The sequence below is a fragment of the Xenopus laevis genome, chromosome 6L (assembly GCF_017654675.1).
Source record: "Xenopus laevis strain J_2021 chromosome 6L, Xenopus_laevis_v10.1, whole genome shotgun sequence".
Classification (NCBI taxonomy): Eukaryota; Metazoa; Chordata; class Amphibia; order Anura; family Pipidae; genus Xenopus; species Xenopus laevis.
The window spans coordinates 62,648,877-62,670,270 of NC_054381.1; the positions used below are offsets into that span (position 1 = coordinate 62,648,877).

A 21,394-nucleotide genomic window follows, 5' to 3' on the forward strand; every position below is an offset into this window, starting at 1 on the left:
GAGAATTTAACACATCTGACAAAACATTTTTTTTCCTAGCACTGGTATAATATAAATATTATTTCAATAATAGTATTATTAAAGCAACCCTTCTAATTAGAAGTTTGTCATTTGGCTTTAGCACACCTCAAAATTAAATTTAACATGCATATATGAATATTGGGATAAGGATCTATAAAATTGCCCTGGCTCTGCTTGTTTCAGAGTTGGGGTAATAAATGGAGACTTAATGAACTACTTAAAGGGATACTGTCATGGGAAAAAATTTTTTTTTTTTCAAAATTAATCCGTTAATAGTGCTGCTCCAGCAGAATTCTGCACTGAAATCCATTTCTCAAAAGAGCAAACAGATTTTTTTATATTCAATTTTGAAATCTGACATGGGGCTAGACATATTGTCAATTTCCCAGCTGCCCCTGGTCATGTGACTTGTGCTCTGATAAACTTCAATCACTCTTTACTGCTGTACTGCAAGTTGGAGTGATATTACCCCCTCCCTTTCCCCCCCCAGCAGCCAAACAAAAGAACAGTGGGAAAGTAACCAGGTAGCAGCTCCCTAACACAAGATAACAGCTGCCTGGTAGATCTAAGAACAACACTCAATAGTAAAAACCCATGTCTCACTGAGACACATTCAGTTACATTGAGAAGGAAAAACAGCAGCCTGCCAGAAAGCATTTCTCTCCTAAAGTGCAGGCACAAGTCACATGACCAGGGGCAGCTGGGAAATTGACAATATGTCTAGCCCCATGTCAGATTTCAAAATTGAATATAAAAAAATCTGTTTGCTCTTCTGAGAAATGGATTTCAGTGCAGAATTCTGCTGGAGCAGCACTATTAACGGATTCATTTTGAAAACATTTTTTTTCCCATGACAGTATCCCTTTAAGTGAATAGGTATTAGCTGCCAAAGGAAACAGCAATTCATACTGTATGCATATAACACATATTACTTTAAGGTTCAAGGCTCTTAAATCAGCATCAAGGATGAAGTGGCTGTCGCTATTGAAAATTTGCCAGAAATCCAATCCATAGGGACTTTTAATTTACTAACAGGCGTAGAGGACAATTCACTGGCGAAAGAGACTGTCGCTAGTGCAGTTTCGCTCCCTATTTCACCAGGTGAATTTATACTCACACTAACACTAAAGTGTGAATTTTCCATTACTTTACCCCGTTCACCAGAGTTTCCTTTGCCAGCTTAGACCTGGCGAACTGGTAAGATGAAGCTACATCCTCCTCAATCTTACGTCAGTGACATCATATCCTGTATGCCCGAAGAGTTATAAAAATAAAAATAAAAAACTGGCATTTTTTTCATATTTTACAGTGGGATTGTCTTTGAAAGTTGTAACTATTAAAAATGTTAGTTTAAAAATTGTTTGAAACATTTGAGGGGCATGCCACATTTGTTTTAGGATGGGCTCATTTCTAGGGCATTAGAAGATCTCTTTTGTCTTTATTATGCTTCCTTAGACATTTTTAATAACATGTGGCCACTTCAAGCATTTGCACCAACATCACTAATAAAGACATATACACGATCTATATGTACCTGTCCTATTTAAATTGACCTAAGCGTAAGTGTATTAATGAAGTTTCACTAGGCAGAAATGAACGTTAGCGGGAGTTCGCTATGAAATGCTCGCACTGATGAATTTACACTAGCAAAACTTTGCCAGCGTTTGGCTGCCAAGACACAACTTTGCATTTTAGTGATTTAAGTGGTAACGAATGTGCGCCTGACGAAGTTGCGCAAAGTATGGCGAAGCTTTTGCAGGTGCTTGGGAGCTGGGTTTTTCTGGATAAGGGGTCTTTCTGTAATTTGGATCTCCATACCTTAAGTCTACTAAATAATAATGTAGACATTAAATAAACTCAATAGGATTGTTTTTGCCTCTAACAAGGATTAAATATATTAAGTACAAGGTACTGTTTTATTATTACAGAGAAGAAGGAAACACTTTTTAAACAATGTATTTTAACTATAGCCTATAGGAGAAGGGCTTTCCTTAGGACTTTCTGGATAGCGGGTTTCCAGATAACGGATGCTATACTTGTACTTGCTTCTAAGTCATATATTTTATGTATTCACAAAAGTCTTTAGTGACATATATATATATATATATATATATATATATATATATATATATATATATATATATATATATATATATAAGCAACTGAGAATTTGCAATGATCAGATTGAGTGTATGGTAAATGTAAGACTGTATTCACAGAAATAATCTGTGGTGGACTGAATTCATGTTCCTTTATTTTGATCCATTTTTTTCTGAAAAAAATCTGAATTGTTTATCCCTAATGTATCCACCTTCCACGTCCTAGTTACATTGGACTGTATGTATATGGAGTGCATTTTTATTTATGATGTGTGAATATTCTTCACTTATTCACTTTACATATAAAGGTAAATAAACTGTATGCACTATTAATGACATTGTACATAAATATTTTGCTTGAATTTATTGCAATATATATATATATATATATATATATATATATATATATATATATATATATATCTTATAAATCTGTGCCATGTCACAACAGGCATTTAGTCTGTTGCAGACCCAGAGCCTTTTAGTGCAGAGATGGGTCAGATTATACCACGGAAATATACATATATATTTTGTGCTTGAATTTACTGCACTGTATATAGGGGAAAGTATACATATTGCTCTTAAACCCACCCAGTTTGAACATTAATAGGCCAAAGGAAAAAAATTGGCATTAAAAGATGTAATGAAGTTTATTCTCACTCCAGTTAGAAAAAATAAAATAACATTGTTTTGCTTTCCTCTGGATAAGCACTAGCAAAGCCTAATACTACTGCAAGATGAAGGACTGAATCTGACTTTCTGAACCTAAATTAAATATTAAACATGAAATATTTACATATGATATGATACAGCCACATTGCCCATTCCACAATGCAATGAAACAATATGGGCACAATAGTCATTAGAGCCTGACTCCAGGTCAGAAGCTCATTAACGACTACCCATGGCATTACAGAAGGCACATGTTTATGGATGGGGACAGATAAACTGTGCAGAATGTTTTCACTGGAGCCTTGTTGTCAGTAACGGGGGTGCTAGACAGCAAGGCATACCCACTAACAATGAACAAATAAAAATGCATTCTCTTTACACATACTTTATAGTAATTCCCAACTCTCAGAAGCAAGATGTGTGTGAATGTGTGTAGAGACTGTTAATAATGCTCTTTGCCAATACACATCAAATGTGAGGGGGCTATTATGGGGAAAGACAAAAACAATCTTATTAATGCTCTAATTTGAGTGCAAGAATTGGCAAAGACTAATTAAGCAAATTGCATTATAAAAAAGAATTCCCTTTTTAAAAACCTAAATGCCTCAAAATGCTCCCTCCCTCTCTTCCAGACACACAGAGATGACATACAAATAATTAGGCATACTTGCAAGATGTTCTCTACGGACTCTAGTACATAGCAGCCAACCTCAGAACCACATAGGGGCTCTTGGCTCCACTAATTTGTATTAATATACAGTACTTGCAGACAAAATGATCTACTCTGTTTGTTAATGCTTTTTAAATTGAGAAGCATATTTCTGTAATTGGAAATGCTTAATTTTTACAGGACGGTTACTAATTCTGTGGCGAAAAGAGTTGGAGCTTGAAGAAAAACAGAACTATTAGAATAAATTGGAGCATGACTGGATCAGCGAAGTCACCAAAAATGACTAGAATTTTCAGATTTTAGCAGACATTTTTGCTATGACGCTAATGCTCATGTAGGTGTTTTATCCAAAAGAACTCCTTCTGTGCAGGTCATATTATTATTGCACCTTTGGCACATCCACTTGATTTATGTATTTATTTATGCAAGCACATTGTATTCGTTATTTTGGAGCTGCTTAAGTAGGTGTTGCTATATTATTTCAAGGGTGGCTGGATAGATCTTGCCACATTTACAGAACAGAGAAATAAATCCATATTGTTAGCTAGACATTTATCATATATTGCATTCAATTTCCAGTTTCTCAGGAGAAAAAAACCACACAAAGGTTAACATTATTTCGGTAAGGTATAAAAGTTTAAAAAACGTACCGTACTCAACAAAACAGGTACAAATGAGGAATATGAACTAGTCCTCCATCAGTCCAGAGAAAGCATGAATTTATAAATATGCAGAAAACCGTTGCAGGTAAAAAAAGTTACCATTTTAACAGATCAATTATTTATATATGTATGTTGATTTCAATGGTGAGCATTTCCTTATCATACAATAGTTGTGCTTTACAAAGATCTGTAGAGAATTATAAAATGCTCTGTATATTTGTCATGGACATATTTGTCATGAACAGAGAAAATGTTGATGCATTTGATATAAGATTGACATTATTAGGAACATTATTTATAGAAATCATGGTTCCATACCATTCTTTAAAATATATATATGTCCAAAAGGAAGAATTCGGATTGACTTGCTGAACATTCTGTGTTTGTGGAACACTCCTGAGCCTAGGCTTTTTTTTTGCGGTACAATGTTAGTATCAACATGCTGATATACAGAGTACTGTATATTCAAAAGCACAGATAAGATAGTTTTCTGAATGATTGCTCTGAGTTTTGATAGAATATAATATACTTACATAATTAACATCATTAACTGTGCAAAAGTTATCCAGTATCTACATATATTACACCACATCAGTGTTTAGCACCTTCAAAATTGGAGTTTGACAATTTATAACTAGGAAGTTTTTAGTTCTGCCACCCACCCCAGTATTCCCATACCCAGGAATGAAGAAATAACCACTATTACTTTTAATAAATTAACAATACAAATGGCTTAATGCTTTTCATCCTGCTTGACAACTGACGTTTTGGAATAGAAGTTGGTAAGTGTGAGGAAAAAACATGAAAGCATGAGACAAAGCATGTTAAATTTTTCCATGTGACTTTGAGATGAGATTTCATGACCAAAATAATCCCGTTCAGATTATAGGAATTCTCCCACTATCAAGACTGGTTTTAGTGTCTTTTTTCCTGCTCTACATCAGTCACCATTATTTAGAAACTGGAACATGATGTGTGTTCCCTGATGAACCTAACATTATTGTTAGCCCTTGAATTGTTTAAATCTTTCTGCTTCCCATTGTTCTCTTTGGTTGGACAAATTATCCTTGGTAAAGTGACATCTCTTGATTCCATAATTTCTTAATACAAAAAAACAGGCATTTTCTTGAAATTCAGTTTAGATTGCGCAAGCAAGTTTTCTTGGTTTTATGCCTCTTTAATTGCAGGCACAGAAGGAAGATAATGCAGCGTCTGATTTGCATGGGATGTTGTTGGTTGCAGTGCACCCTGACCAGCTTTAGCTGGAATGTTGGATATAGATGATTCTGCAGGAAAACTAGTACCCAACTTTGTTTGAATGTTTGTTCTGCCGTATGGGTACATTTTGCGTTCCAGATTTAAAGATCGGGTTTGTGAATTTGTTCCATCAACTTTTCCTTCAAGAAAATATGTTAACATCTCTCCCTTTCCTTTGACACTAACTTTACCGCGGCAAACAAACTCGTAATTGCAACTTTTTAGTATCCGATGAACATCTTCTGTTACCTAAGGATAAATGATACACTGTTACATGTACTATATTTGATTTTTAATTGAAATATAATACAACCCTGCTTTTTTACAGGGAATGGAATGATGTTTTTCCAGAATTAAAAATGCAAATGGTGTTCTATCTTTCCCACATTTTATGGTTTCCTGCAATTTATGTTGGTTTTAGAAGTCCCCGGGAAAACGTAAAAGCGGGGCTCTACTGTATGTAATTTATTCAATCTGACCATGATAAAGTTTATGTTGTATGTTGTACAAATATATATATATATTTATATAATACACAAAGCCATGAATATCTTGTAAATTATATCCTTATAAACAGTGAGTTCTGATGTCATCAGTTATAAACGGTGAGTTCTGATGTCATTTCTGTCACATGACTCACTGAAATTTGTGTATTATAATAAATAAAATACCCCCAGTTGCAAAATATGTGGATATTAGAAGTTACCTCGGAGTCCCATGACCTGTATAAAAACACTCGGCCTTCGGCCTTGTGTTTTTATATGGTCATGAAACTCCTCAGTAACTTATAATATCCTTAAATTTTACAAAAGGGGGTACTTTATTCACTATATAATTACATGCAAGTTAAAATAATATTAATATGCAGTAAGTATTTCTAAATTGAGAAAATATTATTTTAACATTATTTTCATGAATATGTTTTCAGCACTTCCATGTTAGCTTTGGAGAAAGTAATTAGAACAATCAGTAAGAGTCAATTAAAATTAAGACCCCACATCCAAAATAACACAAGAATAGGATAGTCAAAGTCAAGCTCTTTCTATGCACCATCATCTTATACCCTGCCTAAAGGTCCCCATAGACGAAAAGATTTCTCTTGCCGAACAACTGATTTTAGCGAAGTCCGACCAATCCTTTGAAATAATTGTGCGGTAAGTGGGATTCAAACGATCGAACATCTTACGATTTTTTGGCCGACATCTGTCAGAAAATTGATCGGCCAGGTTAAAAAATCTTTATTGGTCCCAGTGCAATCTATCTATGTTTGCAGGGACAAGCAGGCAGCTCCCCTTTGTTTTCCTGGCAATATCGCCTGAAATGGTCTTTTTAGTTGATGGACAATTCATACGATCGTTTCGAGATAATCGTGGTCTCACAATGACGATTGGATCTTTTAAAATCTTTACATCTATGGCCAGCTTAAGATGTGGGTCTGCCTAAGGACATCCAGTGCCTTACTTTTCTGGGGTGGATGTCCTATACTGTTAAAAGAAGTAAACAGACTTCAGGTCTCCACTCCACCTATAACCCTTCATCACCTACTTGTTATTAACAGAGTTATGACTTAAATGTGCCCATAGACCTCTAAAATAAAAGAGTACATGTTAAGGGATACTGTCATGGAAAAAATTTTTTTTTTCAAAATGAATCTTTTAATAGTGCTGCTCCAGCAGAATTCTGCACTGAAATCCATTTCTCAAAAGAGCAAACAGATTTTTTTATATTCAATTTTGAAATCTGACATGGGGCTAGACATTTTGTCAATTTCCCAGCTGCCCCTGGTCATGTGACTTGTGCCTGCACTTCAGGAGAGAAATGCTTTCTGGCAGGATGCTGTTTTTCCTTCTCAATGTGACTGAATGTGTCTCAGTGGGACATGGGTTTTTACTATTGAGTGTTGTTCTTAGATCTACCAGGCAGCTGTTATCTTGTGTTAGGGAGCTGTTATCTGGTTACCTTCCCATTGTTCTTTTGTTTGGCTGCTGCTGATGAAAGGGAGGAGGGTGATATCACTCCAACTTGCAGTACAGCAGTAAAGAGTGATTGAAGTTTATCAGAGCACAAGTCACATGACTTGGGGCAGCTGGGAAATTGACAATATGTCTAGCCCCATGTCAGATTTCAAAATTGAATATAAAAAAATCTGTTTGCTCTTTTGAGAAATGGATTTCAGTGCAGAATTTTGCTGGAGCAGCACTATTAACTGATTCAATTTGAAATTTTTTTTTTTTCCCATGACAGTATCCCTTTAGGATCCCTATGTGAAGTTACACAAAGCTAAATATCATAAAAACCAATAACAATAAATTAAAAAGTAAATAAGTTGGGGTGTGTTGCTTTTCCTCTATAGTGCACATTTCACATGACAAGCAAGACCCTAGTTTGAGGTCACTCTTTTGTTTTCATCTACTCCAGCTCTCGAAAGGATTGCAAGTGCCATACTAAGTATGAAATAACACAAACTACCAAAGACAAAATTAGCAAAAAAACAAAATGTAGAATGTTCTCTTTTTCATCCTATGTGCAACTAAAGGTTTATTGTGACCTCACTTTTGGAAACTCACTTACTAGTAGCTAAAGCAGGGATCCCCAACCTTTTGAACCCGTGAGCAACATTCAGAAGTAAAAGGAGTTGGGGAGCAACAATAGCATGAAAAATGTTCTTGGGGTGCCAAATAAGTGGTGTGATTGGCCATTTAGTAGCCCCTATGTGGATTGTCAACCTAGATTGAGGCTCTGTTTGGTAGTAAACCTGGTTTCTATACAACCAAAACTTGCCTCCAAGCCTGGAATTCAAAAATAGGCACCTGCTTTGAGGCCACTGGGAGCAACATCCAAGGGGTTGGCGAGCAACATGTTGCTCACGAGCTACTGGTTGGGGATCACTGAGCTAAAGAGTACTTGCAAAGCTCACCTTTAAAGCCAATTTGAATAGCATGGTGTGAAAATGGGACTACTACCAGTAAGTGGTATTAATAGGGGCATTAACATTTCATTCACTTTCAGCCATGGGCACATCTCCAAAATGAACCTAGGATCTACACTTAGGTCAAGGCTGCCATTAATTACAGGGTTGCCTTACGTCTATGATTCATTGGAGGTGGCTGGGTGGATGCATTGTTGCTCACTGCAAGTTGCAAAGGAGCATTTACAGATACAATATCTATGTCCCCAGGGTAAGTGTGCAGTCAGTCTATTTTAGTGCTTTTCCTTATAGTACCGCTGAATACAATAAAGTTCATAAGCCTTTATATAATCAATTACAATAATATAATTTTTAGAGGAAAAATGTAACATCCACATGGCATTTTATTAATATGCACAACTCTGTATGTGTTCTGTTTTACATTAAAGTGACTCATTCTGCAAATAAAAGCAGAAAATATAAACATTTTTAATCATTTAAGAAAATAAAATGCAATGTCTTACCTTTATGATTTATGACTAAATATTTAGAGTGGATTTAGAGAGTGCAACATGGATCAAACAAAATATCAACCTACCTGAATTTTGCCCTGCACCCCTGTGCTGTCCATTCTGCTAGCAACATTTACGGTATTTCCCCATATATCATATTGTGGACGCCGGGCACCAATGACTCCTGCTACTACTGGGCCCACATTAATACCTGTAAAACATGGATTTGATAAGGGTTTTTACATGTGGATTGGTAATTTTCATTTGTACAATCTGCCTTGGATCAAGTTCATAAACATTCATTACTAACCCAGTTTTCTTAGGGTGTGTACTGCACAATTCATAGAGAAAAATTGAAAGGTTTAATCTGTACCTGAATTTTTATGACATTCTTTCACAATATAAAGAGAAAAGAAGAGAAGAAGGGCAGATAAAGGGGAAAAGTGTAATATTTGTACAGTGTATACTGTATGTAGATCACTATCTGCGATAATAAAATAAGGGTGAGCAAAAAAATTATCATTGCCCAACAGCTTCTATAGGATTTGACATCCCAACTGATAATGCTGGCTGGTGTGGAAAAGCAAATCCCCAAAACTTGAATAATGATAAAAATAATATCAGGCCATTTAAAGTTTTTAAACATCATATCTATGGGAAACTGGAAGAGATTTACAGTTCAAACTTATGATAAATCTCTCTCAATATCTCTATAAACTGTATTTAATTGCTGGTGCATTCATACCTCCAGTGTACTGTACATATTGATAAAAATAAAAATAAATTGGCCCCATAACGTTCAAATGATTATAAAGATTTGCAAAGGTTCTTACCCACTCTTAGGACAAATTCGTTGTAGGACTGATAATTGATTTCATCAAGAACATCAAACATTTCAATTGAGAAATCAGCCAAAGTACTCAGATGGGAGTAAATTGATTTTTTTGCCTATGAAGAGAATGAACAGCCTTTACTGTACAAATGGAAGTGGATAGTTAATACTAGCTGAATCATCAACTCGACAATGTAAAAGAACAGTAGAGGAATAAAGGAATAAAAGGTGATGAATTCCATTATAGTAACTATAATAATCTAGCCTCAAAGGTATTTTTTGTTTGTCGGGTAGTGAACCTGGCAATTAGATGCTATTTTACATTTTAGATTAGAAATGTAATTTATTAACTATTATTGTGAGATCAATAGATGGCGCTGTAACATGTTAAACTGTTATGTGTCATCCTGTTCTGCTGGAAATCTTTCTTTTTAGTATCTGCCTGTCTATCCTTTTCTTCCTCTAAACTCGTTGGCAGTTCAGCCATGCTCTTCCCTAGTAAAACCTATTCTGCTTCCAGCTGCTGTGTGCCTCTTCTGTTCTAATAGAGTCCGGAATATAATGATATGTATATTTAGGCATCTGAAGAAAATTTCTAGCCTGACAACCAGGGGCTAAGGGTTGCTAGTGGCGATTAATAATGCCCACAAAGAGAATACTGCACATGACAAAGCATTCTCACTAGTATTTCAGATAATAGTTGCAATACTGATCTTAATTACAAGTGCTACCAGGACCAACATATTGCCTTGACTACAGAGAGGTGGAAGTCCCCATACTGGCACTGGGTGCTGGGTACAGATATTACTGCAAAAAAAAAAAAAAAATCCCTCAGCTGTTACTATCCTATCACTGATTGTAGAGAGACATTTTTTAAATTCTGTCATTAATTTTAAATCAGAACATCTGAAAAAAGAAACAAAACATTGTTTCTAAAAAAGGTGCAGATGTGTTTACTTATAGCTAATGGCTAGCTGAAAATTTGCATATATTAATTGCCTATTTACTTGTCCCTTTTAAGGATCAATATTGACAATTGGAAGTGTATTTATCAAACATTTAATTTATGAGGTAAAGGTAATTGAGGTTTTATTCTACCACGAATAAACTCATATTTTTAAAAACCACAAAAACTTCTTACTGAAAAAATTATGTTTGCCCCAAAAGCCAGCTTCAAGCACCCCTTATTAAAAGGTTTGAATATAAAATATAAAAATGTGAAATGAATCCAAATAAAAATACCAAACCTTGAAATCCTTTTTTCATATGAATATTTGTGCACTTACTAACTAAAAGTGCTCACTAAAGGCTCAAGCAAAGAAAGATTTTTACGTGTGTTAATTGACTTCATGACCTTGCCAGTTTTTTGTAGTTTTTGCACTTAATAAATTATCATTTTTGGTAGTTTAGAGTAATTCGTCCAACACACGATTTTTAGAACTAAAAAGTTTGATTTGTGGAAGGAAAAAGAACTTTAATAAATCAGTCCCATAGGCTCAAAACTGACAACAAGAAAATAAATTACTTAACAAAACGTTTAAAGATGTATACATATTTCACCTTTAAAGCAACACCCTCTCCAGGCAGTGCTCCGGAGGCTGTAGTGGATTTGCGCGGTGGTTAAGGAGTTCTTGGAAATGGTAGCCCGTACTCTGACGGCTATCGTTAAATACCCCATAGAGCCTAACCCCCAGTCATTTTTCCTGGGTCTACCCATCAAAACATTGAAAGCCCCAGAGACTAACAAACATTTACAGACCTAAACTGACAATCTGTGCCTGTTACATTACAACTTCTATTTGATTTAAAATACATCTGATTGTGACTTGCATTTAAAAAAATCAATAAACATTCAACTTAAAATAAAAATATGTATACATATTTATAAATCAAATGCATAATATTTAAAAATATACTCTTACATTAGAATAAGTAAACACATTGAACATGAGAACTAGGAAAGTCAGAATACTACAAAGTGATAACTATTGAAAGCAAGCTAAAATGGACTTTGGGTCTGCACTACAAACAATATGCCATCTGGTGGTAAATAAGAAAACTTCAAGGCTTTTGCTTTCACAGTTTACACATGCAAAATGTGACAGATACAGTTATAGATTATAGTCATTTTTTTTGGGGGGGAAAATAAATATATATATATATATATATATATACATATATATATATATATATATACATATATATATATATATATATATATATATATATATATATATATATATATATATATATATACTCACTCCCTATGCAAAATGTATAGTGAAGCAATGGAATTCATAATGAATCAGATGCAAGTAGGGTGTAGGACTGGCCAGACCAGGGATGACTTTGACGTAGTTGGCCAGCTTGAATATATTGAAATATATGGACAAACAATTTTGCTTTGTTTAAAGGGTAAGGCATTTTTAGTAGCTCAAGGCACAAAAGGTCTCAATGTCCTTAATATATTTGATTGAGTGCAGAGGACGTCTTGTATTTGTCAATATAAATTTTGTGGTCACAGCCATATTGCATACCCACTTAATGGTGAGTAAGCATAACTTTTCCTAGTCTGTTATAATATATATATATATATATATATATATATATATATATATATATATATATATATATATAATATATATATATATATATATATATATATATATATATATATATATATATATATATGTGAGTTACATCTATTGAGCCAGAAGAACACTGGTGACGTTTTATGCTCATTGATTTGATTTATTTGAACAAAATCAATCTCAGAGAGTCTGAGATTTCAAAATGTCAGGACTATAGACAATGTAAAATATTTTTAAATTATTTTCCAGTAGACTTGATCAATATCAAATCACTTTTCCTCTAAGCTTTTTCCTATATGATCTATAACAACACTTGGGGGCACATTTACTAAGGGTCGAATATCAAGGGTTCGACCCTCGAGGTAAAATCATTCGACTTCAAATATCGAAGTCGAAGGATTTACCGCAAATTCTACATTCGATCGATAGAACAACGAAATCCTTCGAATCGAACGATTCAAAGGATTTTAATGCATCGATCGAAGGATTTTCCTTCGATCAGAAAAAGCTTAGAAAACTTATGGGGAAGGTCTCCATAGGCTAACATTGTAGCTCGATAGGTTTAAAGTGGCGAAGTAGGTAGTCTAATTTTTTTTAAAGAGACAGTACTTCGACTATCGCATGGTCGAATAGTCGAACGATTTTTACTTTGAATCGTTCAAGTTGAAGTCGTAGTCGAAGTAGCCTATTCGATGGTCGAAGTACCCCAAAAAAAACTTCGAAATTAGAAGTTTTTTTTACTTCGAATCCTTTACTGGAGCTTAGTAAATGTGCCCCATAATATTTCATGCAACTTGAGGATTTTTTATTTCTTATTTAGTATATTGATGTATGTATCCCTATGGGCCTATTTCTAAATTTTTAAAAGAAAAAACAAAACGTGGGCAACTTTTTTCTCGAAACAATTACATTTACTATTCATTTTAATGAGGCTTAAAAACGCAAATGTTTTAATGAACTGGGAAAATAAATAAAGTTGTCAGCAACAATTCCCACTGACTACTATTGAACCTTGCCAGCTTTTACTTTTCAAGATCTTTCTGGTGACTTTTCGTGAATTGTTTCCTTACTGTATTCCAGCTATTCTCAAATATGTTTGTGGATTCAGGTATGGGACCTGTTATCCAGAATGCTCGGGACCTGGGGTATTCTGGATAAGGGATCTTTCCATAATTTGGATCTTCATCCCTTAAGTCTACTTGAAAATCATGTAAACATTAAATAAACCCAATAGGCTGGTTTTGTGTTCAATAAGGATTAATTATATCTTAGTTGGGACCAAGTACAAGCTACTGTTTTATTATTACAGAGAAAAATTTGGATTATTTCATTATAATGGAGTCTATGGGAGACAGCCTTTCCGTAATTCGGAGCTTTCTGGATAAGGGATCCTATACCTGTATAAGTGTTTTTGCCCATTTTTCTGCAAATCATGTTTACCGGCATAGTGGCAAATGTCTATATGGCTAACAAATATTCTTACAGGGGAGTGTATAAAAAGTCATCAACGGAAAATATATTCACAATGTGAAAATTGAAGCCATTGCTTGAATACATTTTCCTTTGCACAAATTTATTATAGCTTTTGCTGTATTATTAAACAGGAAACTCAGTTTAGCAACCACGTGCTCCAGTGGAAGAAAACTGCAAATTCTGTAGTTTGTGCCAGTGCACAGTGTATGTGACAAAACTTATCACTGAAAAAAATATGTTTGCTCCAAAGATTAAGCCAACTTCAAGGCCTTAAAGGTGCGCAATTAAAATTTGCAATGCAATAACAGTCTAATGAAAAGTATTAGATTGTGACATGCAAATTTGTATTTGCATTTAATAATGAATGTATGCGACTGAATAGGTAATACATAAGTTTGGTATGCTTGTATTTCTTATATCTACCTTAGTTCCAGTTGTTGGCACAAGTCCTACAGCTCCCATGTAAGTACTTCCAATCGTCTTGATTTTTTCAATGTCTTTATAGCATTCTTTCTCCATGAGCTGTATCAAAGCAAACCTGATAAACATTATACAGGCGCAATATGTTCATGCAACAGTTTTATATAGAAAACCAAGTTAAATATATAAACAACTTAAACATAAAACCACATTACATATTTCTGATGATTGATTACTGATATCTCAGTTTTATCAAAACTGGTTTACTGATACTCTACTATGGTATACTCCTGAAAAGGTCATACTCCTTTATTTCCCAGCCTGTGGGGATAGGTGGACTGTGGACGGGCTGGCACATGTGTAGACATTCTGGTGCATTCTGGGGAGATGTATGTTTAGAAACAACTTGTTTTTGAAGACTTCCAGCTGCTAGTTTTCATTGTAATACAACTTACCTCCTCCCTCTTTAAAAACAGCTCTCCCAAATGTTTCACTATTCTTTACTTCTCATAGTTATGTGCGGGAAGCCCTGGAATCTGTGGGTCGGGCGGGTTCAGGCTGGCTCCTGCACATAATCTTCGGGTTGGGTCCGGGTTGAGCTCTTCTCCTGCTCTCCCTGCCCAAAACCTAGCACTGCCAGCTTCCAGTCAGCAAAAATTATAGACTCAAGCCCACCCATGCCCTGCCCCTTTTGTGATGTCACTGCAGGCACAGTTCTATAAAAAGGGGGTGGAACGATGGGACGGGTGCGTGTTTTTCCCCCCAAAAAACTCTGTGTGTGCTTATTTATTAAACTCAAATTTTGAAAAACTTGATTGTGTAAAAATATTAAACTTAAACACAATAAAATCACATTTTACCCATTATGTTCAATAAACCAAATTTTGACTTTATCTAAAGACTAGAATTGAAAACAAGCTTGTATTTTGCTAATATAACACCATTGACTTCTACACAAACTCAACTGCTTTCAGATGCCATATTTATATATCTAAGTTTCAATGTTTTTGCACTTAATAAATCTCAAGTTTACAAAACTTTTCCTGCAAAAAATTTGAGTAAAATCTCAGATTTAAATGTTAAGAAATGACCCCCTTGCTGTAAACCCAAAAATTATTGGTGGCACTGTAACAAAATTATCAAAATGCTTTTCAGTTTCAATACATTTTTGAAAACTTGAGAAGGAAAGGATAGGTCCCTTACAAGCAATATATTAGAAATCTTACCTCATCGAAATCTGCAATAATTTCATTTAAAAGACGTAAACATTCCACTCCCATATTATTGCCATCAAGTTCAATGTAAAAATCATTAAAATTTGGAATGGAGGCAAACATAACACCAACTTGTGAATAGGACTGATAATAAAGGTCCTAAGAGAAAAAAAAGAAGGAACATTTGCAGCAGTGTGGTAAAAATAAGTATTCTGTATTAAAGGAATTGTTCAGTGTGAAAATAAAAACTGGGTAAATAGATAAAATAAAAATGTTTCTAATATAGTTTATTAGCCAAATATGTAATGTATAAAGGCTGGAGTGACTGGATGTCTAACATAACAGAACAGAACAGAACCCAATGTTCTGCTTTTCAGCTCTCTAACTCTGAGTTAGTCAGCCACATGGGACATAATTGTTCAATGAGTTTGCAATTGATTCTTAGCATGCAGGTCAGATTCAAAGCAAACAGTTATGGCCCATGCGGACTCCCCAGCCAAGTCACTGATTTGTTACTGCCTGGTAACCTTCAGCAATCTGGTTGCTAGGGTTCAAATTATCCTAACAACCATGCACTGATTTGAATAATAGACTTGAATATTAATAGGAGAGGCCTAAAAAGACAGATGAGTAATAAAAAGTAGCAATAACAATACATTTGTAGCCTTACAGAGCATTTGTTTTTAGATGGGGTCAGTGACCCCCCATTTGAAAGATGGAAGGAGTAGGAATAAAAAGGCAAATCATTTAAAAACTATAAAAATAATAATGAAGACCAATTGAAAAGTTGCTTAGAATTAGCCATTTTATAACATATTAAGGGGCAGATTTAGTAAGGGTCAAATTGAAAATTTGAATTTGAATACAAATTTTTAAAAAATTTTATGGTCAAAACTTTCAAATTAAACTAGGGAATTATCCAAACTCTATTCAAGTTTTTTTAAAAACAATTTAATATGATTTTCAAGATTTATCATACTCTTGAATTCAATTTAGACTATTCGCCACATAAAACCTGCAGAATTACTGTATAAGAGGTATATGAGCAATTTGGAGATGTCTGCAGCCTTCCTGCATTCAAGTTTTTTTCAGAGAAAAAAACTCGAATCGAGTTTAATAGAATTCGAATTGGATTTGATTCGAGTCTTTTGGTCGTTTAAATTCGTCCGAGTTTTTACAATTTGATTTTATTAATACATTTCGAATTCAATCGAATTTAAGGGCGTTTTTAAAAAACTCACATGAATTCGAAATTTGACCCTTGATAAATGTGCCTTAAAGGTATACCACCCCTTTAGTTATAGCATTTCTGGGCAGCAAAAAATATGCTTTATCAAGGATAAATTCTACAGGCAGAAGCATGGCTGCACCATGGGATCACTGGTTTCACCCATTGGGACAAAACTGAACATGGAGGAAGTGGCTTTATGATTATATGGCTGTTCCTGAGAAAATGGGTGTTTGGTATAAATATGGGTAAGTGGAAATTTGTTTGTGAGTGTGTGGGGTAATGCTTCAGCCTAAAGCATTCATAATTTTACTTTTTAATATAAATACTGAAGGGGTAATTTAACAATGATCGAGTTTGTGAGCTTTGTGAGGTTTTTTTAAACCTCGAATGAACTCACAACTTGAATGTTTTGTCATTTATGAAAAACACAAATGTAAAAAACTGAAATTAGTGAATTTAGGGTGAAAAACCCGAATACTCAAATTAATCAAATTTTCTGCGGAAAAAAACTGGAATCGCTCGAGCGAAATCCACCAAGAAACCACGAACATCATGAAGACTGTTAATATTTTCAAATAGTTCAAGGGACCTCTGCCATTGACTCCTACATAACCTTGACATGCTTTAGCTGGATATTTTCGGATTCAAGCTATTTCTTGCTTTGGTGGATAATAAATCTCGTTTTTTTTAACCTGAAAATTCTAATTTTGGATCAAAACTACCCTTGAAAAACTTGATTTTTTTTGGGGAAAACACAACTCGACCTTTGATAAATCTGCCCCTAACTCTGAGTGAGGGATACACAACCTAATTACTTATAGGGCATAAACTGGGGAACGATGCATAAGTAAAGTTTATTCTTTACTTATATTGTCCTTTATAGTCATTATTATATTATTTACTTAACTAAGATGCATTCATCCATACTAGTGACAAAAAATATTTGATGTTTAAATGCAGTTTTTTTTAGCAGACTTTAGGTATGTTGATCCAAATTATGGCAAGATCTCTTTTCCAGAAAATCCCAGGTCTCAACATTATGGATAATAGATCCTATATTGGACACATATTATGAGCTTTAAATGCTACTTTTATTTAAAATGTATATTTCTTTTTTATAAGGAGCTTTGTTTGCAGTCATACATAGCTAGGTTTCCTTAATTATGTACACTGTTTAGCTTGCATTGGCCATTCCATCTGTATATGTGTATAAAAATGCAATGACATCCTTGTGTTCATTTGTCAGATAAATACTGATATTTGGAAAAAATAAAGGCAAAGCAAACGGCAGTATAAGAGATGAATATAAGATCCACATTGTTTATGTTACACATATTTACCATATTCCTTGGATTAGACATAAGGAAGTGCTGTGCAACATGTGCTGGCAGAAGGTTAAAGAGAATTCTTTTATTGTCCAGTTTCACTCTCTCCATGTCATCTCTCTCTTCTTCTGCCTATATTGCAAAATAGTGCATGAAAAGTTCAATTACATAAAGAATGTGATGCAAGGTATTACACAAATTAAATGTAAAATGTATGTGCTGGGGGTCATTTGGAGGGGTTGAACTTGATGTTGAACTAATTATGTAACTATATCAGACAGAATGGTTATTTAATATTACAATACAAATTCTCAGCTTTACCTGCACAGCCCAGAGGTAGTCCAGACGTAGCTTCAGGTCCACCTGTCTAGAGTGGAGCGCCAAAGAGCATGAAAACAGTAAAATGGCTACTATAGGTTCATAACCTCGCAGGTAAGAATAGTCCCCCCTTAAAAAAAAGATAAAAAACAGTTTAAATGATACATTATTGACTGTGTAACGTGCCCAATTTCTCTATAGCACTGCATACAAACATGGAATACATTTTGTATGTGTAAACTCATAAATATTGTGTAGCATCTTCATTTGGTGTCTTAACTTTATGGACCATTTCGAATGGTTTTTGATAAGTTTTTTTGAACTCCCATAACTTCGGAATTCGAATAAAAAAAGACCAATCGAAATTGATTTAAAAAATCTTTTTTTTAACTTCGGGTGAATAGGCTGTATTCGAATACACTGTAGTTCGAATCAAAGTTTTAGCGCATTCGATTGAATTCGTAAACAAAGTATTTGCCCCAAAAAACTTTGATTTTTCAAAGTCCACCAAATGAATCCAGATAGGTTCTAGGAGGTCCCCATAGGCTAAAACAGCAATTCGGCAGGTTTTAGATGGTGAGTGGTCGAAGTCGAAGTTTTAAAGAGACTACATTTCAATATTCGAATAGTCAAATTTTTTTTCAAATTAGAATTGAATTTTGGCTTATTTGATACTCGTAATACACAAAAATAGCTTGAAATTAGAATTTTTTTACTTCGAGTGACCATCCATTGCAGAGAGATACTAAACTAACTCATTGTTTTCATATTACATATGAAAAACTATTGTACATAGTGATGGGCGAATTTGCGCCGTTTTGCTTCGTTTCGCAGATTTTTTGCGTTTTGTGAATTTCGCACGAAATTTGCGAAACGCCGAAAAATTCACGAAACTGCGAATTTGCCGCAAATTAGCGCCTGTGAATAAATTCACCCATCGCTAATTGTACATAAATGGATTTCCAGCTATGTTCTTAAAATAACATACGCTAACATGTTATTGAAGGCACAAAGCATTGATTGCAACTCTTCATTGTTTTACAGTATTAGACAGTCTAATACTGCTAGAGATCTGGAGTTTTTTGGATAAGGGTCTTTCCGGAATTTGGCTCTCCATACCTCAAGTGTATTGAAAAATAATTTAAAGATTAAATAAACCCAAAAAGATTGTTTTGCCTCCAATAAGAATTAATCATATCTTAGTTTGGATCAACATACTGCAAAATACTGTTTTATTATTACAGAGAAATGGAAATAATATTTAAAGATTTTTTAAATATCTTATTAAAATGTAGTCTATGGCAGATGGACATCCTGTAATTTGGATCTTTCTGGATAATAGATTTACGGATCTCATACCTGTATTATATTGCAGTATTATACAATATTAGCATCTAATGTCAGGGGATCACTGCCTAGATGTGCTCCTCAGGTTTTCCAGTCCATACCAATTACCCATACATGCATTTTACACCCACACATAATAAATTAACACATTTAGTAATTGATGTCCTGCAAATGCACAAACATGATAAAATAACTTTCCCAATAGCAAAAATATTACCTAAGTATTTTATAATGCTTGAATGCACAAAATATGTTAAACCAACCCCCAGTCTCAGCAGTAAATCATACAGCTTAAAGCGTATCATTTGTAAATCGACAGAACAGGCTATGATAGAGGTGCACATAGTGGTTGTATTCTGCTCTGCTTCCATGTGTCTGGCCTGGATTTCAGGATTTCTGTTGATCAGCATTCTGCCTGCCTTATTACTGTGTGCCCTACATGCAAATTCATTCCTGTTTTCAGCTATGGTCTGAATCCTAATTGTGAATTTCACCCCCTGTTTCTTGATTCATGTTGCTCTGCTTTGGTCTGTATCCTGACCTTGTATACTGAATTATTTTGTTGCTGTCCCTGAATTCCTGTTGTAGGACTCCTGCATGTTCCCCAAACAATATTTACCAAATTACACCAATTAAACAGAAGCCTATTCTTCTTTGATCTAGCAACAATCTTGCCTGTTCCCCAATACCTGATTCATCCTAAGTCTTCAATAACCTCTTGGAGGCCATTGGCTTTGACAGTCAAATCAGGCTCTCAAGAAGCTGTCAGCCCTGACAGATGTGACCGATAAATGTATGTATTTCTGCAGCCCCCACATAGCTGTGCTACCTGAACAATATACATGTCTTTGTTCTCATATCGTCACTTAGGTTCCTCTGCCCTAGGCTGGGATCTAGTCTCTAGTCTCAAGCAGTTTGTCTTCCCACACAGAGTTTTGTGTTGTATTTTCTTGTTTCACTTCCTTCATGAAGAATTGTCAGATTGAGTAAGACTTGGGGGGTATGATTTAATGCCTCTGTTTTTAAAGCAGCTGTAATATCCACAAAATGCATGAAAGTATTTACATTGTACAAAAACACAGGATTCATCATGGATACTGATTAAGCATTTGGAAGAAATATCCTAAATGAAAATTGTTTCCTAGTGGGTTTAGTATACCTAGAGAGACGTGGGGGGTAGATCTATTCTTGTTTGGAGAGACAGCTGGACTCATGTCTTTTGTGCACAACAGAAGCCAAAGGGGTGCAAATAGGCAATACTACCAGCTAGTTAGCTACTCACTTTCAATTGGTTATCAGTCTGCATTTTAAAATGTCATAGAATGGTACAGGAAAGAAATAATGAAAAAAAAAAAAAAAAAGAATAGCTAGCGAAGCAAACCCCAACACTTTAAGTGAAACATCACTTCTGGTGCTCTGAATTGGGCCCTGTAACCCTCGTCAACCCAGCTGTGCTGGCAGATTTCAGCTGTAAGCCTCTGTGGCGGCTGGGGAGGGGGAGGGGGGAATTTGTAAATTTTAATTTGAAAAAGAATCTCAAATATATAGACACCCAAGGGCCACCCTACAAAAGCTGGCCATCGAGTGCCTACATATAAATACAGCCCTGTTTATAACACATTTTTAGAACTGTATTTAGTATATTTTTATTTAGCCATGGAGTGCTCCCACAACCTTTCCTTTTTGCATTTTGTATTGTAGCAGATCTATGCTGTTTGGAAGTTTAGCAGCTATGCTGCAGGCCAGGCTTCCATGTGGTTGTAGCACCCCCACCTGTCCCTTTAAATGGAGGAACAATTCCTTTGGAAATGGGTGTTGGTCTGGGCAGTTTCTCGCTCTTAA

At 34.8% G+C, this 21,394-nt stretch overlaps 1 protein-coding gene across 2 annotated transcripts in view; it reads right to left on the reverse strand.

Annotated features, from left to right (window-relative positions):
* Positions 1-3,997: 3,997 nt before the first annotated feature.
* The window catches only part of adcy1.L (adenylate cyclase 1 (brain) L homeolog), a 108,012-nt gene continuing 90,615 nt past the window's right edge, over positions 3,998-21,394 (reverse strand). For both annotated transcript variants that reach the window (XM_018267550.2, XM_041566109.1), the window contains 7 exons: positions 18,209-18,335; positions 17,903-18,019; positions 15,344-15,490; positions 14,121-14,219; positions 9,635-9,749; positions 8,888-9,012; positions 3,998-5,630 (listed from right to left, as the gene is read on the reverse strand). In XM_018267550.2, coding sequence (XP_018123039.1) covers positions 5,292-5,630; positions 8,888-9,012; positions 9,635-9,749; positions 14,121-14,219; positions 15,344-15,490; positions 17,903-18,019; positions 18,209-18,335 — 1,069 coding nt within the window. In that variant the 3' untranslated portion in view covers positions 3,998-5,291. The remainder of the gene's footprint in view (positions 5,631-8,887; positions 9,013-9,634; positions 9,750-14,120; positions 14,220-15,343; positions 15,491-17,902; positions 18,020-18,208; positions 18,336-21,394) is intronic.